This window comes from Cyanistes caeruleus, chromosome 30 (assembly GCF_971803275.1).
Source record: "Cyanistes caeruleus chromosome 30, bCyaCae1.hap1.1, whole genome shotgun sequence".
In the NCBI taxonomy this organism is placed as follows: Eukaryota; Metazoa; Chordata; class Aves; order Passeriformes; family Paridae; genus Cyanistes; species Cyanistes caeruleus.
In genome coordinates this window covers 1,638,726-1,661,475 of record NC_141730.1, presented here as the reverse complement: position 1 = coordinate 1,661,475, position 22,750 = coordinate 1,638,726, and the positions used below count along the sequence as shown (strand labels likewise).

General features: G+C 53.0%; 3 protein-coding genes and 1 long non-coding RNA gene across 8 annotated transcripts in view; 2 read left to right on the top strand and 2 right to left on the bottom strand.

Moving 5' to 3' along the window:
* Nucleotides 1-2,703, top strand: part of LOC111939440 (GON-4-like protein) — a 28,178-nt gene extending 25,475 nt beyond the window's left edge. Inside the window, exons 29-31 of one of the 2 annotated variants that reach the window (XM_023941648.2) lie at nucleotides 525-1,281; nucleotides 1,664-1,766; nucleotides 2,217-2,703. In XM_023941648.2, coding sequence (XP_023797416.2) covers nucleotides 525-1,281; nucleotides 1,664-1,766; nucleotides 2,217-2,366 — 1,010 coding nt within the window. In that variant the 3' untranslated portion in view covers nucleotides 2,367-2,703. The remainder of the gene's footprint in view (nucleotides 1-524; nucleotides 1,282-1,663; nucleotides 1,767-2,216) is intronic. The other variant, XM_023941649.2, reaches the window with a different exon arrangement.
* A 43-nt stretch (nucleotides 2,704-2,746) lies between these two features.
* Nucleotides 2,747-6,822, bottom strand: MSTO1 (misato mitochondrial distribution and morphology regulator 1). Of its 2 annotated transcripts, none has more exons than XM_086866299.1 (14): nucleotides 6,735-6,822; nucleotides 6,526-6,649; nucleotides 6,393-6,447; nucleotides 6,267-6,324; nucleotides 6,145-6,193; nucleotides 5,799-5,913; nucleotides 5,589-5,706; nucleotides 5,353-5,487; nucleotides 5,101-5,253; nucleotides 4,447-4,578; nucleotides 4,171-4,355; nucleotides 3,883-3,981; nucleotides 3,684-3,802; nucleotides 2,747-3,456 (listed from the first exon to the last, which is right to left on the bottom strand). In XM_086866299.1, the coding sequence occupies exons 1-14, from the start codon at nucleotides 6,807-6,809 to the stop codon at nucleotides 3,218-3,220; spliced, it is 1,656 nt and encodes a 551-aa protein (XP_086722425.1). In that variant the 5' UTR covers nucleotides 6,810-6,822; the 3' UTR covers nucleotides 2,747-3,217. The 2 variants fall into 2 exon arrangements, with proteins under 2 accessions (XP_086722425.1, XP_086722426.1); XM_086866300.1 differs by having other exon boundaries at nucleotides 3,883-3,978.
* A 24-nt stretch (nucleotides 6,823-6,846) lies between these two features.
* LOC111939442 (uncharacterized) lies at nucleotides 6,847-11,908 on the top strand. The gene is made up of 2 exons (XR_002869287.2): nucleotides 6,847-10,722; nucleotides 11,740-11,908. It is a non-coding gene; the product is annotated as an uncharacterized LOC111939442 (long non-coding RNA).
* Nucleotides 7,089-22,397, bottom strand: DAP3 (death associated protein 3). 3 transcript variants are annotated; one of them, XM_086866329.1, is made up of 14 exons: nucleotides 22,313-22,397; nucleotides 21,359-21,405; nucleotides 20,566-20,611; nucleotides 16,201-16,317; nucleotides 13,778-13,879; nucleotides 12,836-12,944; nucleotides 12,041-12,133; nucleotides 11,018-11,148; nucleotides 10,758-10,838; nucleotides 10,232-10,390; nucleotides 9,324-9,383; nucleotides 8,169-8,258; nucleotides 7,300-7,417; nucleotides 7,089-7,199 (listed from the first exon to the last, which is right to left on the bottom strand). In XM_086866329.1, exons 1-14 carry the CDS (start codon nucleotides 22,394-22,396, stop codon nucleotides 7,114-7,116), a joined length of 1,323 nt encoding a protein of 440 aa, XP_086722455.1. In that variant the 5' UTR covers nucleotide 22,397; the 3' UTR covers nucleotides 7,089-7,113. The 3 variants fall into 3 exon arrangements, with proteins under 3 accessions (XP_086722455.1, XP_023797419.2, XP_023797420.2); XM_023941651.2 differs by having other exon boundaries at nucleotides 22,060-22,323; XM_023941652.2 differs by lacking the exons at nucleotides 21,359-21,405; nucleotides 22,313-22,397 and adding an exon at nucleotides 20,946-21,106.
* Between the last annotated feature and the right edge of the window lie 353 nt (nucleotides 22,398-22,750).

The window sequence follows — 22,750 nt, the reverse complement described above, 5'->3', positions numbered from 1 at the left end:
GAACCATCATCTCTCTAATCTGCCTTTAAACAATCTCTTTGGTGCTTCTTTTTCCTCCAGTCTGGTACAGACGAGGAGAAACACGATTTTGGCAGGATGAACAACCCGAGGGAGATCTCCTCCTCCTCCCTGGAGCCAGGGCTCAGCTCATGTTGGGGACAACACACAGTTAAACATAGTTAAACACAGGAGTTTAAACGTGGTCTCATGTCTGGGTTTGTAACCAGGGTGCCAAGAGCAGCAGTGGCTCTTTCACTGGGGAGTTTTGCTCTGAGCAATGAACTTTTTTTTAAATCTTCATCACTTCACACAGCACTTGGTTGTAGCAACCCACAGGGGTGAAGAAAATTTCCTGTAGATTGTCCTCTTTGAAGTACAGGTGGGAAAAGTTTAGGTGGAGTCCCAAATCTGCTCCCAAACTGTTCTCACGTGCAGCATTAAGCTCTGTAAATAAAAATCTCTTTAAAAGCCAGGGAATTAAGGCTCCAGAAGTTTTTCCTTACAGTTTCTCTGACCTTGTTTAGGTTTCTTACCAGGATCTCACCTGGAAGGAAGGGTGGCCTCCAGCAGAGCTGAATCTTGTGAAAAACCTGCTCCAGAAGGTGCCAGTGCAGGTGTGGATGCTGCCAGGGACGGGGACTCTGCTGCCACTGGCCCCAGGTGGGCACAGCTACAAAAAGCTGCTCTAAAACTACCTCAAGAAACCAAAGACTGCCCTTGCACTGAGGGACTGAAGCAGCCTGGAGGGAATGCAGAGGCTTCCCTGGGGCTGAGCAGGGACCTGCTGCTCTCTGCTGCAGCAAAAGCGTCACCGGGACCTCGAGCCTCCTGCGCACGGAGCCCGTGTCAGACTGAGGGGCTCCATCCTGCTGCAGCACAGCAGCCCAGGGGCTCTGCTCTCACCTCAGCAGGTGGCAAAGACCTCGAGGGACCACCTTTGCCCGTGGAAGGAAGAGCTGAAGCAAAGCAGGGCTGGATCACAACGAGCAGCAAACCAACAGCGAGCGAGAGCTGCGGCTCAGGGTCCTCCCCCAGTGGCTGCGGTTTGGAGCCAGAGGACAGAGGCTGCACTGGAGATGCTCCCGAGGGCAGGCCAAGGTCAAATGCAAGCAGCTGCTTCCAGGTGCATCAGCATCCTGAGCAGCTGGAGCCCAGAGCAGGCACAGCCTCCCCGGGGCAGAGGGAGGAGGAGCAGCAGCAGCAGCGAGTGACAGAGGCCACCGTGTGTGCCAAGAACAGCAAAGTCAGCTCCACTGGGGAGAAGGTTGTGCTCTGGACCAGGTACTTCTGCCTGACACATCTTTGTGTGTTCACTCTTTGGCCTCAACTCTTACTGGGCCCTTTCTTTTCATTTTGTATTCCCATTTTCTGCCCCCTCCCTTTGAGGATTCCTCAGTCCATCAGTTTGGCCCCTTGAGCAGTGCTGGCTGCTCCTGGCAGGGCTGTCACTGCAGCATTTCAGGCTGGGAAATAATCTTTTTTTTTCCTTTAAAGAACTTAAAATTACTAAAGGAGCTCTGCTTAGAGGTGGGTCCTGGGATTGGGGGTGGCAGGAGGGGTAAAGGAAGGAGCCTTGCTCAGGGATTGCTGAACTGGGAACAGGGTTGGGGTGCTCGAGTCTGTCACTGGTTTCAGGCTGCTTTCACAGGGGTTTGTTTTGCAGGGAGGCTGACAGAGTCATCCTCACCACCTGCCAGGAGAAGGGAGCCCACCTGGACACCTTCCACGCCATCTCCCAAAAACTGGGCAACAAGACAGCGAGTGAGGTGAGGGGCGGTGTGGGAGAGGGGCTGGGAAGGAAGGGGTGCTGTCATATCAGTCTCCCAAACTTCAATTTGGTGAAAAATCATCTCAGTTGTAAATAAAAAAATCAAACTCTGCTGTTTTAGTGGTGCTAACAATCCCATGTGCCCTGGCCCTTCTGACCATTGACTTGAGCTGCGCATTTGGTTCTGGAGTTGTTTCAGTGGCTGCTGCTCAGGTCTTCAGCCCCCTACTTCTGTACAAAGGATCTGCTTTTGTCCTTTCCCAAACTGCCAGATTTTACCTGGAGAATGTAACTGTTCTTCCAGAAAAAAGCAACAACCCAGTGCTCTTCCATTTCTCTTCCTTTATAACTGAGTCTTGTATGAAACACCCTGAGGTTTGTAATACGAAATTCCAGTTCCATGACACTTTCAGGTCACTTTTCACCCTGGATTTCCCTCGTTCTGCAGGTGTCCCACAGGTTCAGGGAGCTGATGAGGCTGTTCCACACATCCTGTGATGGCAGCTCTGAAGATGAGGAGGATGCCACCAGCACCAGCAACACAGACCAGCTGTCAGATAAAGATCTTCTGCTTTCTGAGGAAGAACCTGATGACTGAGGTGATAAACTACTGACTGCACCAGAAGAGGGTTTTTTTTTTGCCAGTTTGCTGCTAGACAGGTGCTGTGGAAAAATGTTTGCACAGGTACTTGAGACAGCACCTTCTTTTTGTTTTTTTGGTTTTTTGTTCAGTTTCCTGCTGCACTTCCAGCCTCTACCAAACCAAAGGCAGGAAGATGAGAATATTCTCTAGAACCTCCCTGAGGAGCTTCAACAGTGAAATAACAGAACTTGTGGACACTGATCTGGGCTTGGGGTGAAGGTTGGGCCCAGCAGCCTCTGACCAGAACCTGTAAATATTGTACCCTAAAAATGTCAGTTTTTGTGTGGAACAATCTGTTGCCTTTTTCCTGACCTGGAAATGAAACTCAAGATCAGTTTAGTAAGAAGGTAATATAAAAGGGGATCTTTATTTGAAGGCTTTCAGGAGCAGTTATGGAAAGATGTCCACAAAAGCCCACCCCACCAAGGGTGAGTACAGTTTATAGGTTTTAGGAAATTAGCATAGTTGATAAAAAGCACCAGTTAGGAGGACAAATGGTGATGTAATTCCTCCCCAGGTCAAGCCCCTTCTCTGGAGTTTCTATGTGAGATAGTTACAATCTGAATTCTTTATTTATTGTGTGAGCTTATTTCAGTGGGCAGAGCAAATCCACTTTGCACAGCTGAAAAAACCCAACCAAAATACATAAAATCAGCCCCCAAAAAAGCAGCTTTCCTCCTTGGCAACACAGCTGTGAGTACCTGGAGAACTCAGGCCAGAAGTAAGAAGATTTTTGGTGAAATGAGAAGCAGCTGGGCCATCTCCAAAACCATTCCCTTTATTTTGGGAGTGATCTTAAAGCTGGGTTAGTCTGAGTCTGCTTCATCCTCAGATCCATCTGCTCCAAACCCCATCTCATAGCACTGGGCCAGGGTTTTTAGCTCCTCCAGGGCCTCCTGGAAGTCGTCCTGTTCCAGCCCAGCGGTGCCGGAGCTGCTCCAGCGCCGCGCGCTCGGCGCCTGCAGCTCCCGGCACAGCCCCCAGAGCAGCGAGTGCAGGCCAGGGCAGCTCTGCAGGGCTGCCAGCACAGGAATGCTCTCAACACCTGCAGGGTGAGACACAGCAGGGCTTAGAAATACTCACCAACATCTCATCCCCTGCCCTGTGCTGCTCCACAAGCAGCTGCCTTGAACTCGCCGCTCCACGCTCACAACTCCTGCCCTCAAACACTCCACACTGGCTTGGTTTGTTATTTATGTAGTAGCTTTTATAAATAATTTTGTCATTGTTAGGCCCGGATTTCGCTGTTGCAGTTTAGGGGGTGTTTGTTACCTGCTGAGGAATAGCCCTGAGCTTTGTCCAGGAGGAAACCTCGTCTGGTCAGGAGAGGAGAGAAGAACTGGGGGAAGGGAGGCCGGGTGTCACAGGGCTGCTGGAGCACGTGGGCTGTGCTGGGAGGAGATGAATAAAGTCACCCAGAGCTCCCTCAGCTGTTCCCAGTTCCAAACCAGCACCCCCAGGCTGTACCCACCTGAAGGCTCCTGGGAACTGGGTGTGGAGGAACTGCTGCAGCACCTCCTCGGGGCTCTCACACCGGTGCAGGGGGGACCGGGGCTGGCCTGGGCAGCTGCTGCAAAGGAAATTCAGCATTTTCCAGTCTGAAACCATCACTGCCTCAGCTGCTTTTTAGCTTTTTTGCTCTAAAATTAGCAGCACTCAGTCACTAGACTGCTCCTCCCTTCAGCTGTGTCTCGGAATGGAGCGTGGATGGCTCCAGTGAGGAATCCCTGCAGGAAGTGCAGTTCAAATGCTGATTTACCTGGTGGGTTTCTCTTGGCAAATTCCTCGTAGCACAACAGACTGAGCAAAACAGCAGCTGACCTTTTGCTCCCTCCAGGAGGACAGAAGCTTCCAGGGCACATCCTGCTGGTGGGCACTTAAAATTTGGGGGAGCGAGGAGCCAGGTAAGGCGGGGAAGGGAAGAGCTGCCCACGCAGCCACAACCTGGAGTTGGGTGACAGAGCAGGGTCTGGAACACGCTCCTGGCACTGGGGGTGTGCAGAACAGCTGCAGCACAGCTGGAAGCTGTCCTCACCTTCCTCCCAGAGAAGGTGAGGGAGTCAGCAAAGTGCATCATGGAGCCCTGGGAGGACCAGAGGCGGTAGGGAGCCGTGAGGGTGTCGAGTGCTGCTGCCAAAATCGCGCTGCTGTGGTAGTTCAGGGATGCCTGGGGAGGAGACAAACGCAGGAATTACAGGACAGGTCACAGTCACCCCTTCCTTAACCCGGTTTTGTAAATTGTGTCTTTAAAAGAGGTGTTTAAGAGTTATGTCAGGGCTGGGATAAGCAGCCAGTGTCTAACTGCAGTTTGCTTACAAATGCTTTGGTGCCAGTTTCCTTATCTTTCTTTGGCTCCTTGAGGCTCCAGTGAGGCTGGAATTACTCCAAGCATGGAGAATAACGTAGTGAAGCCTTTTCTTCAGTGCCAACACTGCAGGCAGCACCCCACCAGCAAGCACAGCACCCAAGGAAATGTGTTAATGTTTTCAAAAGTAGGAAGAAAACTACAGAAATTAGGAGCTGGCAGCTAAGTGCCAGTGAAAAAGCAGGAAAAGGTCTCTGCTGAGCAGAACAGGACCGTGGAAAACCAGCAAACCACAGAGCTGCAGAAAACACTGCGAGGGGTAAAGCTGCACAAGCTCACAGCTCGTGGATCAGCCATGGTGGGAGATCCCAGTCCAGGACTTGCCTCGTATTTGATATATGGAAACGTCACAGGAGGTTCTGGCTTGATTCCCAAACTCCCACTGAGTGACAGCGGGCAGAAGAGAGAGCTGTGGCGAGAGAGGTGGGCAATGCCCAGGGCCGTGTTCATCAGCCTGTAAAAACTGTTCTGAGGGTCCTGTGGGGAAAAAAACCCATTGGAATATTAAGGAGAGGACAGGAACCTGTCAAAGCCAGGCTGGACACCTGGTGTTGGTTCTGCCCATTGTTTACTCACAGCCACAGCACTCAGGACTGGAGTCAGGCCCCAGGTCAGGATCCCTTTCCGTGAATACTCATCGTGGAGCAGCTCTGTCACCTTGGCACCGACTCCAGAGAATCCATTGTGAAGGTCACACAGGACCTGAAACCCCTGTGGGAAACAATGGGAACAATGCAGGAAACAGCTCAGATTCTGCTTCATCTCGAGCAGAAAGGTCCTTGAAAGCAAAGGGAGTTGGGTAAGGTGTGAACCTGGAGGTAATCACACTCCTCAACATAGAAGTGCAGCCGATCTTCCAGCTCCTCAACACAGGCAGGGTCCTGCAGGAGACTCTCACCTTGCCCAAAGGCTTCGAGACAGTCACAATCCCTAAGGAAAAAGGGGGTTAAGAGGGGTTATTTTACCCCTTTTATTCATCCTTAAAGTCAAAACTCAGCTGCTGTTCTGGGTTCTGGCCGTACCCATCGTGCAGGTACTGCCGGATCACGTAGACACTTTTGGGGTGCAGGTGCACATTGAGGTAATCGGACCAGAGCCGCACGGAGGGAGCGTCCTGGGCCCCCGCAGGAGCTGCACCTGCAGAGGGGACAGCAAAGCTCCTTTCAGCTCTGAGCATCCCTGGCAGTGCAGAAATCAATTCTTCAGCTTCTCCACGTTTTTTAGCCCATTTGCTGCTCTGACCCAGCTCTCTATAAGCCAGTCTTATCTCACAGTTTTCCTTGTTCACTAACACGGAGAAGCACAGAATTCCCACAGCAGGGGCCGGGGAATTCCGCCTTTCTGGATCTCAGATCCCAGCGCACAAACCTGTCCTCGCAGCACCGGGATTCCCCTTCCCGTCGCCGGCAGCGTCTCCCTACGGGAACAATCCCGGTTACGGGGCGGTTTTCCCGTTTCCCCGGGCAGGGAGCGGCGCGGGCCGCGCTCACCCTGCGGCTCCCGGTGTCCCCCGGCGCGCAGTCCCGGTAATCGGCCACGGGCCCGTCCCTGCGACACAGAGCGGCGGCAGCTGCGGTGTCCCCGTCCCGTCCCGCCCCGTCCCGGCCCGCACTCACCAGGTCAGCGGCGGCTCCGTGCCCGCCCGCTCGGGTCTGAGCGAGCCCACGCCGCCTGCAAACAGAGCCCGCTCGGTCACGGCGGGGCCGCCCGGTGGCGGCGGGGCCGCCCGACCCCCCCGGCCCCCGGTACCTTTCAGCTCCAGCGCCACCAGCCGCGGTGTGGGGGTGTCGGGGCCGCCCGGGCCCCGCCCGAAGCGGAGCAGCGCGGCCGCGCGGAGCTCGGCGGGCTCGGCCTGGCTGCGCAGCGCCGCGGCCTGCGGGGAACGGGGACAGCGGGACATCACAGCCAGCCCCGGGCCCGGCACCACCAACCCCTCCCATCCCGCGGCCCCCCCGAACCTGCAGCCCCCACCAGTGCGCCCCCACGCAGCCCGAATAGTGACCGAGCTGCAGCGTGACCGCCTCCCCCGGCATCGCCGCAGGAACCGGGAGCGCGTCACGGCGGGACCGCCCCGGACGGGCGGGGACGCGAGCGGGGGCGGGCACGGGCACGGGCACGGGCACCGACACAGACACCGGCACCGGCACCGGCACCGACACCGGCACGGGCACCGGCAGACACCGACACCGGCACGGGCACCGACACTGACACGGGCACCGACACCGGCACCGACACCGGCACCGACACCGGCACCGACACTGACACGGGCACCGGCACCGACACCGGCACCGACACCGACTCAGACACGGAGAGCGAGGGAACCGAGCCTTTATTGCGCTACAGGGGCCCCGCCAGCCGGTCCAGCTGCCGAGGGTTGGAGCCGCTCAGGAACCGCAGCTCCGCCTTCCCGTCCTCCGTGTGCGCTGCGAGGGAGAGAGACAGAGATTGAGGGCTCGGGGGAGAGAGGGAAGGAGGGAGGAGGAGAGCAGGGTCCTGGGGTTTGCCCCCTCCCCGGGCACTGACCTTTCTCGTGCTGCAGCCACTTGCGCTCCAGGTAGTAGCCGTAGCAGCTCTCGAACTCCCTCGGGCTGTAGTTGGGGACCGAGATGGGCACAAAGGGGTCCAAGGCGTCAAAGCCCTCCTGGGAAGGGAGGCGAGTCGGGGTCAGTGGCGGGGTTGGGTGGGGACACGGCCCAGACGCCTTGGGAGCTCAATCAGAGCTCTGTCGTGGAGTCATGGAATATCCTGAGCTGGAAGGGACCCACGAGGATCATCCAGTCCAACTCCTGGCCCTGGAGACACCCCAACAATCCCAGCCTGTGCCTGGGAGCGGTGTCCAAACGCTCCTCGAGCTCTGGCAGACCTGGGGCTGTCACCATTCCCTGTTCAGTGCCCCAGCACCCTCTGAGGAAAGAGCTTTTACCTGATACCCAACCCAACCCTGCCCCAGTGCCCGGCGTTCCCCATGTCCTGTCCTGCTCACAGGGAGCAGAACCCAGAGCTGCAGATCCCTGGTCTCCTTTCAGTCTCCTCCAGCTGGACAGACCAACTGCCCTCAGATGCTCCTCATCCTCCAGACCCTGCACCACCCTCGTGTCTCTCCTTTGGACGCTCTCCAGCAGCTTCAGACCTTTATTGTGATGCCCAAACTGCTCCCAGGACTGGAGGTGAGGCTGCCCCAGCCCAGAGCAGGGACAGTCCCCTGCCTGTGCCTGGCACACCCCAGGACAGTTGGAGCCCCTGGCTGTCAGGGCACTGCTGACCCAAAGGTGTGTGTGACCCACAGAGACCCTCAACAGCACCCCTTCAACAGAACCAGCTCACCAAACAAGATTTTTGTTTGTTTCCTGATGTGAAGAGGATAAAAAAACCCAAAAGAGGCCATGACTCACCTTTCCCAGCAACTCCTGGGGAGTGTAGGCTGAGCTGGGTTTGAAGAGCGAGCCAGTCTGGCTGAGGGTGGTCACGATGGCACCTCCACTCTGGAAGGCAGATCAGAAATAAAAAATCCTGTTAGCTGCAAACCCAGTTTAGGATCAACCTCTGAGGCATCTTCCTCTTGGAGGATGGAGCTGCTGGAGCAAGTCCAGAGGAGGCCACAAAGGTTGCAGGATGGAGCCCCTGTGCTCTGAACCAGGCTGGGAGAGCTGGGGGTGCTCACCTGGAGAAGGGAAGACTCCAGGGAGAGCTCAGAGCCCCTGGCAGGGCCTAAAGGGGCTCCAGGAGAGCTGGAGAGGGACTGGGGACAAGGGATGGAGGGACAGGACAAGGGGGGATGGTTTCACAGTAACAGGGCAGGGCTGGATGGGGTATTGGGAAGGAATTCCTGGCTGTGAGCTTGGGGAGGGCTGGCACAGGTGCCCAGAGCAGCTGGGGCTGCCCCTGGATCCCTGGCACTGCCCAAGGCCAGGCTGGATGGGGCTGGGAGCACCTGGGACAGTGCAAGGTGCCCCTGCTCATGGCAGGGGTGGGACTGAGTGGGCTTTAAGATCCCATTCTGGGGTCTGGATTCTTCAAAAATTCTACAAGATTAACTTTTTATAATGACCACACTAATCCTGACTGCTCCAAGTCCGTGTGAGCACAGGGAAAATACACAGCTCGTGTTCCCATTAAAACTTTCCTTACCTGTAATTTGGGTTTTCTATGCAAACAAGTGAAATACTTGAAAAAGGACTTTCTTATATACCTTGAAATCTGAAGCCTACTCGTTCTAGCTCTGAGCATCCAGGGGACTGAAAAAGCAGCAGGAGGAGTTGATCTCCTACAGCAAATTGTTGAGAAACCAGCTCTCATCAGTTAAATCACAACCCAAATTGTGCCAAGGACTATCAGACACCTCCAGCTCAGGGTCCTACACCAGAGGAAGCTGTGGGGGGAATCAGGAACCAGGAAAAGCTGCCAGATATTCGAGCTGTTCTCCTCAGGTGGTGCCACAAACACTGATGCTGTGCCTGTGCTCTCCTGCAGCAGTGCTGGGCTCGTAGCTTTGGGCTCGTGGCAGCTTTAAGTGCTGGGAGTGACACAAAGGCAGAGCTGGAACTCACCCAGTCGTTCCTCAGCATCTTCCGCAGGTTGTGCACGAGCGTCAGCTCCTCTGGAGAAACCTGGTGGGGATTGTCTGCATCACTTTTTTATTGCCAGCAGCTCCTATCTGAGACACCAATTCCCCTCCTTCCAATTAGGCTGGCAGATCGTTTGTATCCTTCAGGCACGTTTTTTTACCTTGCTTTCCTTTAGCCCTGCAGCATCGAGCCTGAGTCATGCTGCACTGAGCAACACCCAGGCCCTGCCTCTCCAACAACACCCACCTGCACTTCTGTCTCAGGGAGAGACAGTAAAAATTCAGTAAAAATTGTCTAAAGCACGATATGAACCTTTCCAGCCCCTCCAAAGCCTGAACATTTTCAGGGTTTGCCACAGAACTAAAACTGAACCGAACACCCTCCCTGTTCCCCTTGCAGCAAGAATCAGGGCTGTCCCCAGGGCAGAGCTCTGGGGAATGATGAGGGAGGAATGATGCCTTAGGATTTTAGCTTTTATATTTTTTATCTATTTGTAATCCTGCAGTTATTTGGTGTATAACTCTAAACTCCGTATACAGTGAGCTGCTGCTTTCCCATTTTGGGCGGACACAACAATTCCTCTGCAGGCCTGGGAATCAAGGACACCTCACTGCCTCAGGAAATGGAAACAAAAGGGAGTTGGGGGAGCAAATTTGGGGTAAATGACTTCATCACCTGAAGCTGTAATTGGAAAATTAACCTCCAATATGCAAATGGAGCAAACTGATAAAAATTTGAAAAGCCATGACTCATCCGTTTTAGGGCAGATCTAAAAGTACCTGAAGGCCCTTCAATATAAATATAACTGCTTTTTTTTTTTTTTAATTAAGGGAATGAATTCCCTTAATTTTGTCTGATTTTAGGTAGCCTCAAGAAGGCATCATCCTCACAGGGCTCTTGTCCTCCTTCCTCAGCGTGGTCCGTCCCCAGAGCGCGTTGACGCCGTCCACGGCCACGAGGAGCCGGAAGGAGCCGCGGTGACTCTGCTGCTTGATCTCCCTCAGCACCACCCCCACGGCATCAGTGGCACTCCTGACACGAGCCAGACCCTGTGGGGAGCACAGGACACAGAGCTCAGCCTGCATTTCTTGCTAGGGGGTGATGCTGGTGGCTGTTGGGCTGCCCTTCCTCAGGGGAAGAGGCAACCACCTCTTTGTTTCCTTTCCAAGGAGCAGTTTGAGCATCAAAACGTGAGAATTTCAAGTTCTAACTTTGTCTTCTGTCTAAATTCTCTGTACAGTTTTCTTTACAGACCCACCACATCCTCCAACAACAGTTTTTGTTGGTAGGGAGACACCTTCTATTTCCCAGGGCTGACATCTCCAAGCTCTTGAGGAGCAATCTGTTCCACAAACACAGCCATGGGATCCTCTGGCACGAGGTGAGACCACACCAGCAGCACTGGCTGCTCCTTACCTGCTCCACCACTTCCCCCAAAGGTCTGCCCTCCTCTGTGCTTTCTTGTTTGCCCCACATGTATTTTTTTTGTGTTTTTATCTGTGGGAAGAAAACTATGATTAAATTTGGGGTGAAAGGAGGCAAAGCAAGGCTGGATTGCAGAATCTGGGAGGAGTATCCAGCACCAGCAGCCATCCCCACAGAGGGGATCTAAAGTGCTTTTCCTCCAGCACCTGAGGTCCAGCACAGGGCAGGGGGTGGGGTTTGCAGCCACAAACCTCTTGCAGGAAACGTTCATTGGAGGTTTTGAAGTTCTTGAGCCAGGCAGAGGCCTGCAGAGGCTGATCCAGGCGGTCTTTCTTGTAGGAAGACTGCAAAAGCTCCTTGCAGTTCTTCACCCAGAGATGAGCTGTGAACAAAATAGAACAGTTGTTTTGAATTTTATTTTATTTTATTTTAGTCAAAATAATGGTATGAGGTGGGGGTGGTGTTTGTGTTGCTTGTCCTCTTTCTGCAACTCTGGTAAGGAAAGTCAGAGAATCATGGAATGGTTTGGGCTGGGTTAAAGATCATCCAGCCCCTGCCAGGGCAGGGACACTTTCCATGATCCCACGTTGCTTCAAGCCCCATCCAACCTTAAACCTTGCATATTGGGGGTTATTTTTCCTGGATGTCTTAAACACATCCAGGGATGGAGCAGCCACAGCTGCCCTGGGCACCCTGTGCCAGGGCCTGCCCACCCTCACAGGGAGGAATTTCTTCTCTACATGCCATCTTACCCTGCCCTCTGGCAGTGGGAGGCCATTCCCCCAGTCCCTTCACTCCCTTGTAAATAGTCCCTCTCCATTTTTCTTGTAGCCCCATTAGGTCCTGGAAGGCCACAATTAGGTAAACCCAGAGCCTTTTCTTCTCCAGGCTGAACAATCCCAATTGTCCCAGTCTTTCCTCACAGCAGAGCTGCTCCCCTGATCACTCTGACCATCCTGGATCATTTCAACAGGCCCATGTCCTTCCTGTGCTGGGACACCAGAGGTGGATGCAGCTCCATCCTGACTGGAGAACTCTTCCCTCGGGATCAGAGGAGGGCACACAGACCCCAGACAATGGAGAAAACCAGACTGACCCAAAGCACGTGTGAGCAGGTGAAAATAAAGTTATCCTCTACTTTATTTGGGGGCTTTGTGTTTTATGGGCCTTCTCCACTAAGGGAAAACAAGGATAGACTGTGGTGGGCTATCCCCCAGCTCCAGAAGCAGCTGCTTGTGGTGTTTGGTGTGGTAACAGAGCCCTGGTTTTCTCACCATCCGGGATGTGCAGCACCAGCCAGCCCTGCCTCGAGCAGTAGTGAAGCACGTGGCACAGGGTCATGGTCTTCCCTGTTCCCCTCTCACCATCTCCAGCAAGGACTGTCAAGGAAAGTCTCTGAAAAAAACACTTCAGTTTGTATTTGACTGTGATTCTTCCAGAAAGGTCATACAGGGAGCTCAGAGCTCATCAAAACCTGCAGAGATGCTTCTCCTTGTGCCCACCCCACGGAGCAGAGCTGAGGAGCCCCATGCCCTGACCCTGTGTGTGGGTCTGTGCCATCAGCTGGAATAAAGGAATAAGGGAATAAAGGAATAAGGGAATAAGGGAATAAAGGAATAAAGGAATAAGGGAATAAGGGAATAAGGGAATAAGGGAATAAGGGAATAAGGGAATAAAGGAATAAGGGAATAAAGGAATAAGGGAATAAAGGAATAAGGGAATAAAGGAATAAAGGAATAAGGGAATAAGGGAATAAGGGAATAAGGGAATAAGGGAATAAGGGAATAAAGGAATAAGGGAATAAAGGAATAAGGGAATAAAGGAATAAGGGAATAAAGGAATAAGGGAATAAGGGAATAAAGGAATAAGGGAATAAAGGAATAAGGGAATAAAGGAATAAGGGAATAAGGGTATCTGAGCTTCCTGAAGCACCCCGAGTCCCTGCACTGACCACAGACCACGTGGCACCACCACCTCCTGGAGACTGCACCAGCTCAGGGACACAAAAACCCTCTCACTGCACAAACTGCTTGTGTTTCTCTTCATCCCACCCCCAAGTTAAAGGATACAGATCACATATCTGACAGCAGGGTGGGCGAAGTTGGAGCCCCTCAGGTAAGCCAGGAGCTCGAGCGCCGGTTTCCGCACCATCACACGCGCCTCGTTGAAGGTCTGGATCTGAGGAAGGAGCAGATGGCACCAAGATGCCACGAGCTGACCCAGCACAGCTGCCCCCAGCCCTGCTCCATCCCTGCCTGGAGGCTCCCAACACCCCCAGCTCTGCCCAGCAGCACCCACAGGGTTGGTCAAGCGCTGAAAGGAAAGGACCTTCTTGTCCTTCCTGTGCCCAGAAAGTGTTTTCTGGGTCAGCTCTTCAACCCTGTTCCCACAGACTGGGGTGTGGCTGACCAGGCTGGCCATGAATCCAACTCAGCGACCTGGATATGCACAGGTAAGGAAAGTGTTCCTGACTCAGGCAGGCAGCTGCTCACAGAGCACAGCCCAGCACAGCTCCACCACACAAATCAGGAGACAAGATTGTTTTGTTGCAGATATAAACTGATTTTTCATGGGACAGCCTGTTTCACACAGAAATACAGCCATGGAAAATATTTCTGTAGTTCATTAAGTGCTTGGATGTTAGAGATGGAAAACACTGGAAGGAAGGTTGCCCTCAGACTTTTCTGCTGCTGCTCTGGGTTTCAACATCTCTTAGATGTTGAAAACAACAGTGAGGGCCAGGAATAACTGCACTCTTGCTCCCCCTCATTCCAACAGGAAAACATCACAGTCACCAATGGATCTGGTTCTTCCCACACTGTCATGAAATGGTTTGGGTTGGATGGGACCTTGAAGATCATCACATCCCACCCCTGCCATGGCAGGGACACCTTCCACTATCCCAGGCTGTTCCCAACCCCATCCAGCCTGGCCTTGGGCACTGCCAGGGATCCAGGGTCAGCCCCAGCTGCTCTGGGCACCCTGAGTGCATCCCCCCCAAGGTGGAATACCTGCTGCTGGAAGCGATGGGGCAGCCCGTGGGGGAACACAGCCTTCACCTCCTCCAGGGGGATGTTGTACAGACGAGCCTCGTGCTGCTCCGTGTGCTTGGCCTGGAAGGGAAAATGGGAATTGTCACTCTGGTGATGCCTCTTTCCTGGAAGCCTGGGAGGGTGGGACGGAGGCAGAGCTCAGTCACAGACAATACTCTCTCACTGGGAGGCAGAGCAAGACAGAGCAGGAGTTGTGGGGTCAGGACAGTGCTGGCAGCTGCTTTGGAAGAGGCTAAAGAGAGGAGATCCCACCTGGCACTAAATAATGAAGGGATTCCCTGAGCTCGTGTACGAACTGTGGTGTTTTGGGGGCACCAGTGGCCCTGTGCTCCATGAATTCACCTTTCACCAGTCCCCCCAAACCTTAACAGAGCTGTGACACCCTTTTGAGTTACCTGCTGGTGTCACATTCACTTTCTGTTGTGACAAAACGTTGTTTTCTGCCTTGGGCTGCTCCCTCCCAGGAGTAATTCCCATGGTCCCATCTGGTTACTGGGGCTGGAGGCTTAAAATCTCAAAAAATCTCTTTTCTGGGGCAATAATTTCCAGTCCTTTGTGTTGACCTCAGTGATCAGGGCTATTCCTCCACTGGACTTGAATCCTGCTGCATTTATTTCTACAGGTCTCACCATAATGACAGCAAGGAGCTGTTGTCACTGGGATCTGAGAATTGAATGCCTGCTTTTTTCCCTCATTATTCTCTTTTCCTGCCATGCAATACCTGCAAAGCACTTACTTATTTCTTCTTGCCCAAGTTGTCCATTTTTGTGTCTTGTCTAATTAGGACAGTAAATAGAGACTACTCTGCAGCCCTTCCTGTGTGACTTTGAGCAGTTTTGTGCTAATCTTTGAAGCTTAGATCTCATCCTGCTCTGCATTTTACCATGGATTTAAAGTAAAAACATCCTCCTGTTTATTCTGGTTATATATAAAAACTGGCATGCACAACAACAAATATAACAATTTCCTTGTTTTCTTTACTTTATGTGTGAGCATTTTTATGTGCAGGTGTGACTTCTGCTTGTTTGGCCAGGAATATTTGGCTTTTCCCAGTTCTTGATGGACTCTTCATGGACCCCTGCTGCTGTTGCATATCCATGAATTTTCTGGCTCCAGGGTGTCCTGGACTCCGTGCTCCACCTTGGCACAGCTGCAGGATTTGAGGAACTCCTGATTCAAGGGATGATTTCTAATTTGGTAACTTCAGCAAAGGCCTGAGCTGCTGGAGCTGCCAAATTTGGGTTCAGTGGTCAGGAAATCTTTGTAAAAGGGGGGAAAATGTTAAATCCTGGCTGTTCAAAAGGTGTCCTGCAGAAAGGAGGTGTCTCCTTGGAGGAGAACTGTGAAGTGACACTTCAGGATTATTTCAAACCGTGCATTCCCTGTAATTCTGCACATGCTGCACACAGACCAACAGCACCTGTGGTTTCCCACGGCTCAAACACAAGAGCAGGACTCCAGAGCCCATTTCCATTCTCAGCTTCACCCCTGGCTTGCTGCATGATTTTGGGCAAATTCCTCCACTCTCCTGCATCACGTGGGTCAGTGTCTTTATCCCCAGGGAGCTTTGCTAACAGAAAGGTACACAAACTCTGATGAAAAATGTTGTGTTTAGTGGCTTTCTTAGCCCCATTTAAATGGGATTATCTGGCGCAGGAGCTGGGGAGCAGCAGGATTTGCTGCTGGAGTGACCCAGCCAGCCCAGGGATGGCTGAAGGCGGCCGAAGCCGTGCCAAAGCTCAGGCACAAGTCAGAATGCCAGAGCCAGTTGCTTGGCAACAAAAAGGCAGGAACAGGACAGTGGGGACAATGTGGCCATCTGGCCTGTGCTGTGCAATCCATGGAGACACCAGGTCACGTGCAGCCGATCATCTCCCGCTGCCGTTTCCATAGAGACCCCGGAGGAATCGGCACCCAGAGACTCCAATTACACAGGCAGCAGAAAAGCCACCTCAAAGGCTCCTTCCATTCATTTATTCCCCTTCATTTTGTGCTCGAGACAGAGAGTGAGGCTGGAATTGTGATGCTGCAGAGCCATGCTGAGGTCATCTGGGGTGTGGTTTTCATCCCCTTCACAGCCAGCTCAGGGAGGCTCTTCCAGGGAAGAATAACCCTGGAGTTGAGATGAATGGTGTCTGATGACAGGCTGAGCCACGTCCCAGCGTCTCCAACACATCTCCATCTGTGCAGCTCTGGAGAAGGGATCAATACCTGTTCCCAGAGCAGCCCCATCCTCAGCAGGTGCCCTGCAGAACCAGGGTCGGATCCCTGGGTTAGGTCTGAGCACCCCCTTTCCCTGGCTCCCAGGATGGTCCCTGGTGGCACCCAGGACACCCCTCCCTGGTGACCAGGACACAGGGACAGCACTGGCAGCCACTCACCGGGTCGCTCTCGCTGGTGTGGAAAACTGCTCGGGGTCTCTCTGCTGGGACATCCTGGCTGGACACGGAGCTCAGCCCATCCCTGGCTGCCGTGTGGAGGGCACAGCCACAGTCCAGCTGAGGGGAGAACAAGGCAAAGACACAAGAAAGCTCTCAGCCAAGGATTGTTGGTGAAAAACAAGCCAGGGAGTCTGTTCTGAGCACTCGTGGCACGTGTAACCCAGAGCTGAACTCTGATTGCAATTAGAATGAAAACTCCTCATTAGCATGGAAATTCATCACATAAACCCACATGCTGCAGAACCAGATTTCACATTTAGATACCTGCACAGAAACCATCCCCACCTGAAGCCACCTCAATGAGCCAAGCCCTGCACCTTGAGTTTTACCCCACAAAATCCCTTAAGATCCCACACCCAGCCATTAAGGCCTCACTGCTGGGAAGTGCCCACCGTGTTTCTGCCTACACTGAGGAGTGGCAGCACCCTGAAAATCCAGGCTGTCTAGCAATCCATAATCACCTCAATTACCCAGGGATTAGTGCAGCTCTGCCCACTGTTTGATATTTATAATTACACTCCCTGCACTGATTTCCCTGCATCCAGACTCTGGCATTAGGATACAGACGTGGCTGAGAAACCAAAACAGCCAGCTAAGCTGATTAATTCATTTTTCCCCAGACAGACTGCTGAAGCCTGCCTGCAAAGCCCAGCCAAAACAGGCAAGAAAGTGAGCAGTGGCAGGACAAGCATTTTATTATGTCGTGGTGAAAGAAAACACAAACATTTGTCAATGATTTAGGAAGTGCATCCTCCAGACAGGCTCTGGGACAAGCTGAGAGCCCCTCACAGCACTGACAGGGCGAGCTGCAGCTGAACAGAGCCAGCAGTTTCCTATTTTGTCTGGGTGAGAGCAGCAGAATGCAAAGCTCAGAGCCAGGGACAGCTGTCTCAGCTCCCCATGGCATGACACAGCCCTGCTGCCACCCCAGTGGGGCCACTGCAAAGCCACAAGGGCTCCAGTGAAAGTGGTGTCACCCAGATTCCAGATGTCTGGAATGCATTTGGACACTTGCCTTCCTGTGAGGGAAGGAATGAAACCAGTCTGGACCCTCTGGAACAAACAGCTGCAGTGCAAATAAGGAGATCACCCAACACATCTTGTTCCCACATTGCCTTTTTCCTCCTCAAATCCAAATGATCCTTTAGGATGGCTTATTTGGCTCTGTTTGGTTTAAAATCCACAGAGATGACAATTTATAGCCTTGAGCAAGACACAAAGAAGCCAATTTAATACAAGAATAAATACAGAAGGTGACTCTTGCCACTTGATCACCTAAAAAATGCCAGCCTAAGTCACTCCCAGCCTGGAACCAGAGTCCCTCTCATTTCCCTTGACCAGGGTGCTCAGAGAAGCTGTGGCTGCCCCTGGATCCCTGATCCAAGGCCAGCTTGGATGGGGTTTGGAGCAGCCTGGCCTAAGGAAGGTGTCCCTGCCATGGATGTGGTGTGAGGTGCCTCCCAAACCATTCCATGATTCTCTAATCCCACATTCCCTCCTCCTCAAGCCCCAGGTGAGTGTGAGGGCTGAGCTTTGCTGGGAGAGCTCCCTGCTCATCCTTTCCCAGGGCTATCACACAAATCCTTATCCCTGAGCTGAATGAAAACGAAGCAAGGATGAACTTCTTCTCCGTGTTCAGATTTTAGGGATGTCCAGATACAGTTGAATGATGCTTCATCAAGTCAATATTAGCAACCTCATGTTTTAAAAAGCTCAAACCGAGCTCAGCAGGACCTGGAATCTCCAAGGGACACAAGCCAGCTCCTCATGAGTTCTCTGAAGGGAGCTGAAGTCAGAATGAAAGTGTGAAGAGACTTTGTCCTGAAGTCAAATCCTCTGGTCTTGCAGCCAAACACATTAAATTTCTATTTTTTTCCATCAACACAGCACATCCCATCTGTAAGTGACCCTGCAATGACATTGTTTTACAATTCCACTTGCAGCCTTAGCACGACAGCTCTTTCCAAAACCCCTCCTGGTGCTCTGGAGCTTCGTGTGTGTGGAAGCAGCTCCCGAGCACCTTGGGAAAGGGAATTGCTGCTCTCTGAGGTGCCACAAAGCCAGCACAGGCAGTGAGTGACTGCTCACAGCTGTCCCGAGTTCCAGAGATACAGATTTCACATTTCAGCACTCACTGCTTCCATTTACAGCATCCATAGCCTGGAAAATCCACATTTTAAACCACCACAGATGGCTCAGGATGTTCCTGCTGAAGCTTTGATGTCCTGAGTTTAGAGCAGCGAGGTGCCCCTGGATCCCTCCTCCTCCTCCTCCTGAACAAAAGCTCAGCCTGGATCCCTCGGCTGTGGAATGCCAGGAACATCCATCGGGATGGGGATAAGTTTCCATCTGCCCAGGGCCAGGAGTGGCATTCCTGGGATCCCTGAAATGGCAGCGAACCATCACGTGGTGCTCGAGATGGATCGGGAGTCCCGAGCCATGAGGTGGAGCTGTTCCCGCATGTTCCACGGATTCTGGGCTGATCCTGTGTGTTCCACAGATCCCGGGCTGATCCTGTGTGTTCCATGGATCCCGGGCTGATCCTGTGTGTTCCATGGATCCTGGGCTGTTCCCGCATGTTCCACGGATCCCGGGCTGATCCCGGGCTGTTCCCGCGTGTTCCAGGAATCCTGGGCTGTTCCCACGTGTTCCACAGATCCCAGGATGATCCCGGGCTGTTCCCACATGTTCCACAGATCCCAGGATGATCCCGGGCTGTTCCATGGATCCCGGGCTGATCCCGGGCTGATCCTGTGTGCTCCATGGATCCCAGGCTGTTCCCGCGTGTTCCATAGATCCTGGGCTGATCCTGTGTGTTCCACGGATCCTGGGCTGTTTCCACATGTTCCATGGATCCTGGGCTGTTCCATGGATCCTGGGCTGTTCCCAGGCTGTTCCACAGATCCCAGGATGATCCTGGGCTGTTCCCAGGCTGTTCCATGGATCCCGGGCTGTTCCATGGATCCCAGGCTGTTCCCGCAGGTTCCATGGATCCCAGGCTGTTCCATGGATCCCGGGCTGTTCCCGCGTGTTCCATAGATCCTGGGCTGATCCTGTGTGTTCCATGGATCCTGGGCTGATCCTGTGTGTTCCATGGATCCCGGGCTGTTCCATGGATCCTGGGCTGTTTCCACATGTTCCATGGATCCTGGGCTGTTCCATGGATCCCGGGATGATCCTGGGCTGTTCCCAGGCTGTTCCATGGATCCCAGGCTGTTCCCATAGGTTCCATGGATCCCAGGCTGTTCCTGCAGGTTCCATGGATCCCGGGCTGTTCCCATAGGTTCCATGGATCCTGGGCTGTTCCATGGATCCCGGGATGATCCTGGGCTGTTCCCAGGCTGTTCCCCGGATCCCAGGCTGTTCCCATAGGTTCCATGGATCCTGGGCTGTTCCATGGATCCCGGGCTGTTCCCACACATTCCACAGATCCCACCCTGGGGAACGCGGGGCTGGTTACGCAGAGGCTGCCCGGGAAGGGAAGCCCTGCCCAGCCAGAGCTGCAGGAGGAGGCAGCTGCAGCCACCCTCATCGCTCCCCACATCGCTGTGCTCCAGGGGAAAAGGCTGGAAAAGGCAGCAGCAAACAACACAGCTGGAATTCTTTTCCATCAGGAAGCAATTCCAGAGCCATGGAGCGCTGCTGCTGCTGCTGTTTAGGGTTTAAGGAGGTTTAAGGAGGCTCTCTGGATAACACAGGGTGCTGTGAGCAGAGCTGCTATGGCCATACCCAGCCACTGAGACACCTTTTTGGCTCAGGAAATGAAAAGAAATAAAAGGTTCTTGGCCCAGAGGGGGCTCAGGCACTGCCCAGGCTCTCCAGGGAATGGGAACAGCCCCAAGGAGCCTTTGGAGCTCCCAGCAAGTCCAGGTGGGAATTCTTGGGGTGTCCAGGCAGCACCAGGAGCTGACTCCACCATCCCTGTGGCTCCCTTCCAGCTCGGGACATGATTCCATCATTTCTGGAAAAACTCTTCCCACAGGATTAGTGCAAAGCTGGTGGATTCTCCCTGTGGACATTCCAACCGTGCAGAGCAAGTGGAATAATCCCTGTTTCCTGAGGAACATGTGAGTGGAAGCTGGAGGAGCTCAGCATCCAGGCTCCCTCTCCCCAGACTCCTCAGGGAAATGTGGAAATGCTGCACCAGCTCTTTCCTCAGCCCACAGTGGGAGTTTACACCCCCAATTTAGAGGTTTTAACTGACAAATGTAAGAAGAATCTCACTTTTTACCGCTGTAAATTGTCATTCCAGGCCATGGGAAAATTGAAATATTGGAAATAGCACCAGGCTCTTACAGGACTCACCTTCAGAGAGCGACAGACGAGTCCTTTCAGACTTCTCAGCATTTTCCTGCAGGAACAGAAATGGGTATTTCAGTTGGTTTTCTTGCTGATTATCTTATGTTGGGAGAGAACTGTTTGTGTTGAAAGACACAGAAATAATTCAGACCAAGGGTCAGATGCTCTGCAGTAACACAAACTTGTGATCAGCACCACTTGCCTAAGAAAAACTATTAATAAAATAACAGAATAAAAACCATGCCATACAAAAAAAAAAGAGAAATAATTTAAAATTAATTAAAAATTAGTCAATTAAAATAAAAAAAGTATAAATAAAACTAATAAAAACAATTCCTTTAATTATGTGGAATTTACTCAGAGACATGAAGAGAAAAAAAAAATACCTTTACTTTATAAATGAAGGTATTTCGTTCTCCCAGGGAGGAGAACAGTCTTTTGTTGGGATTGTCTGGGAAAGGAATTTTGAGTGCAGCTGTTAAGAGATGTCAGAGCTGCAGCAGTAGAGGAATTGGAATAATGCAGAGACTGAAGGTGCCTCTGTGTCTCCAGCTTCATCCTCATCATTTACCAGCATATTTCCAACTGACAGCAGGAGGAAAAACCCAAAACAAAACATTTGAGCAGTTGTGATGCAGAAATAAAGAGTGAAAATGTCACATCTGCCCCCTCTGCAAGAGCCTCCCGAGGAGAAAATCCTGACAGTGCCTAACGAGGCTGCTTGGAGAATTCCTGGGTGCAATGAGCTGCATTCCAAGGGAATATTAATTACCTTAATTCCTCAGGGAATATTAATTACCTTGATTCCTCAGGAGGAGCTGCTGCCTCGCTGGGACTGGTGGTTACCTGCACACAACAACATTTCCACCTGTTACTGCAGGGAGGGGGAAACAACCCCACAGGAACGCTGTGAGAACGGCTTTCATTCCTTCAACTAAAATAAACACGGGGAAAAACAACCCCCCGCTGTTGCTATTTCAGGAATGAGTGAAGATCTCATCCTGCAGAGGAATTTTTAGGGATTTTACACGCCTTGCTGGTACGTGCAGCACAGCGAGGAGAAATCCTGCTCCACGTGGGAACCGCTGGATTCACATCGCTTTTAGCTGCTAAAAGAGCAGGGATGGGAAAGCTTCTTCCACAAGAAGGAAATTAAGGAGTCACAAAGACTGGATGCTGTTAATGGTTTTAAACTTCGTGTTCGTTTTTTTTTAAAAAAAACCCGTTTATTTATTTTTTTAAAAAACTTGCTGTTGACTTCTTTTTAAAACCTGCGGTTAATTTTGGGCACCCCGAGGGTTCTGACAGAATCCCTGAATGACCGAGGGGGCTGCGGGGGCTGCTCTGAGCTCTGTCCCTGCGAAAGGAGCTGGAAACCGCGGCCGCTCCCCTGAGCGCACCGGGCCGGGCTCACAACAGCCCCGGTGCACCGGGAGCAACACCGCATTTCTGTGCTTTTACCACCAAAAATCACGCAGACAACCCCAAAGGTGTATTTACAGCCATCCATCAGCGATCAGAACGCCTCGGCTCTCCCAGATTAGATAAAAACAACGCCCGGTCGCTGCGGACCGAGCGCGGCGCGGCCCTCCCGGTGCCTCCCACGTGCTGCCGCGGGCTCCGTTCCCCACTCCTGGTCACACGCAGAGCAGGAGCAGCGCGGCCGCTTGGGCGGGGGGAGCGGGAGGGCGCGGTCGGCGCTCCCGAGGGCCCCGCGGTGTGTCCGAGGTGCCCGCGGTGCCCCCGCACTCACCGGGGCCCACCGGGGCCGGTCCCGCCGCCGGCGCCGCCGCAGCCCCGCGATGACGCGGCCGCTACGGGAGGCGCGGAGGGACATAAAGGGCGTGGCCACGATGGGCGCGAACGCGTGGGCGTGGTCAAAAGGGCGTGGCCTCCCCTACCTGGGGTTTCTGTACGAGCGGCGTTAATTTGTTTAATTAATTTTATCCCGGCCGGCCCCTCCGCGCCGCGTTTGGTGGGTGCAGCGCGAAAGCTGCTCGAGGTTTGTCGCCAGGTTTTCAGAAGAGGATGGATTCAGAAGCGGGTGGGGTTGGGAGGAAGCGCTGTGGGTCACATCTGGTGCAGGCAGGGCCATCCCAGAGCACAGGGCACGGGATTGAGGCCAGGTGGGTCTGGGATATCCCAGCCAGGAGGATCCACAGCCTCTCTGGGCTCTGCTCAGGGCTGGGCA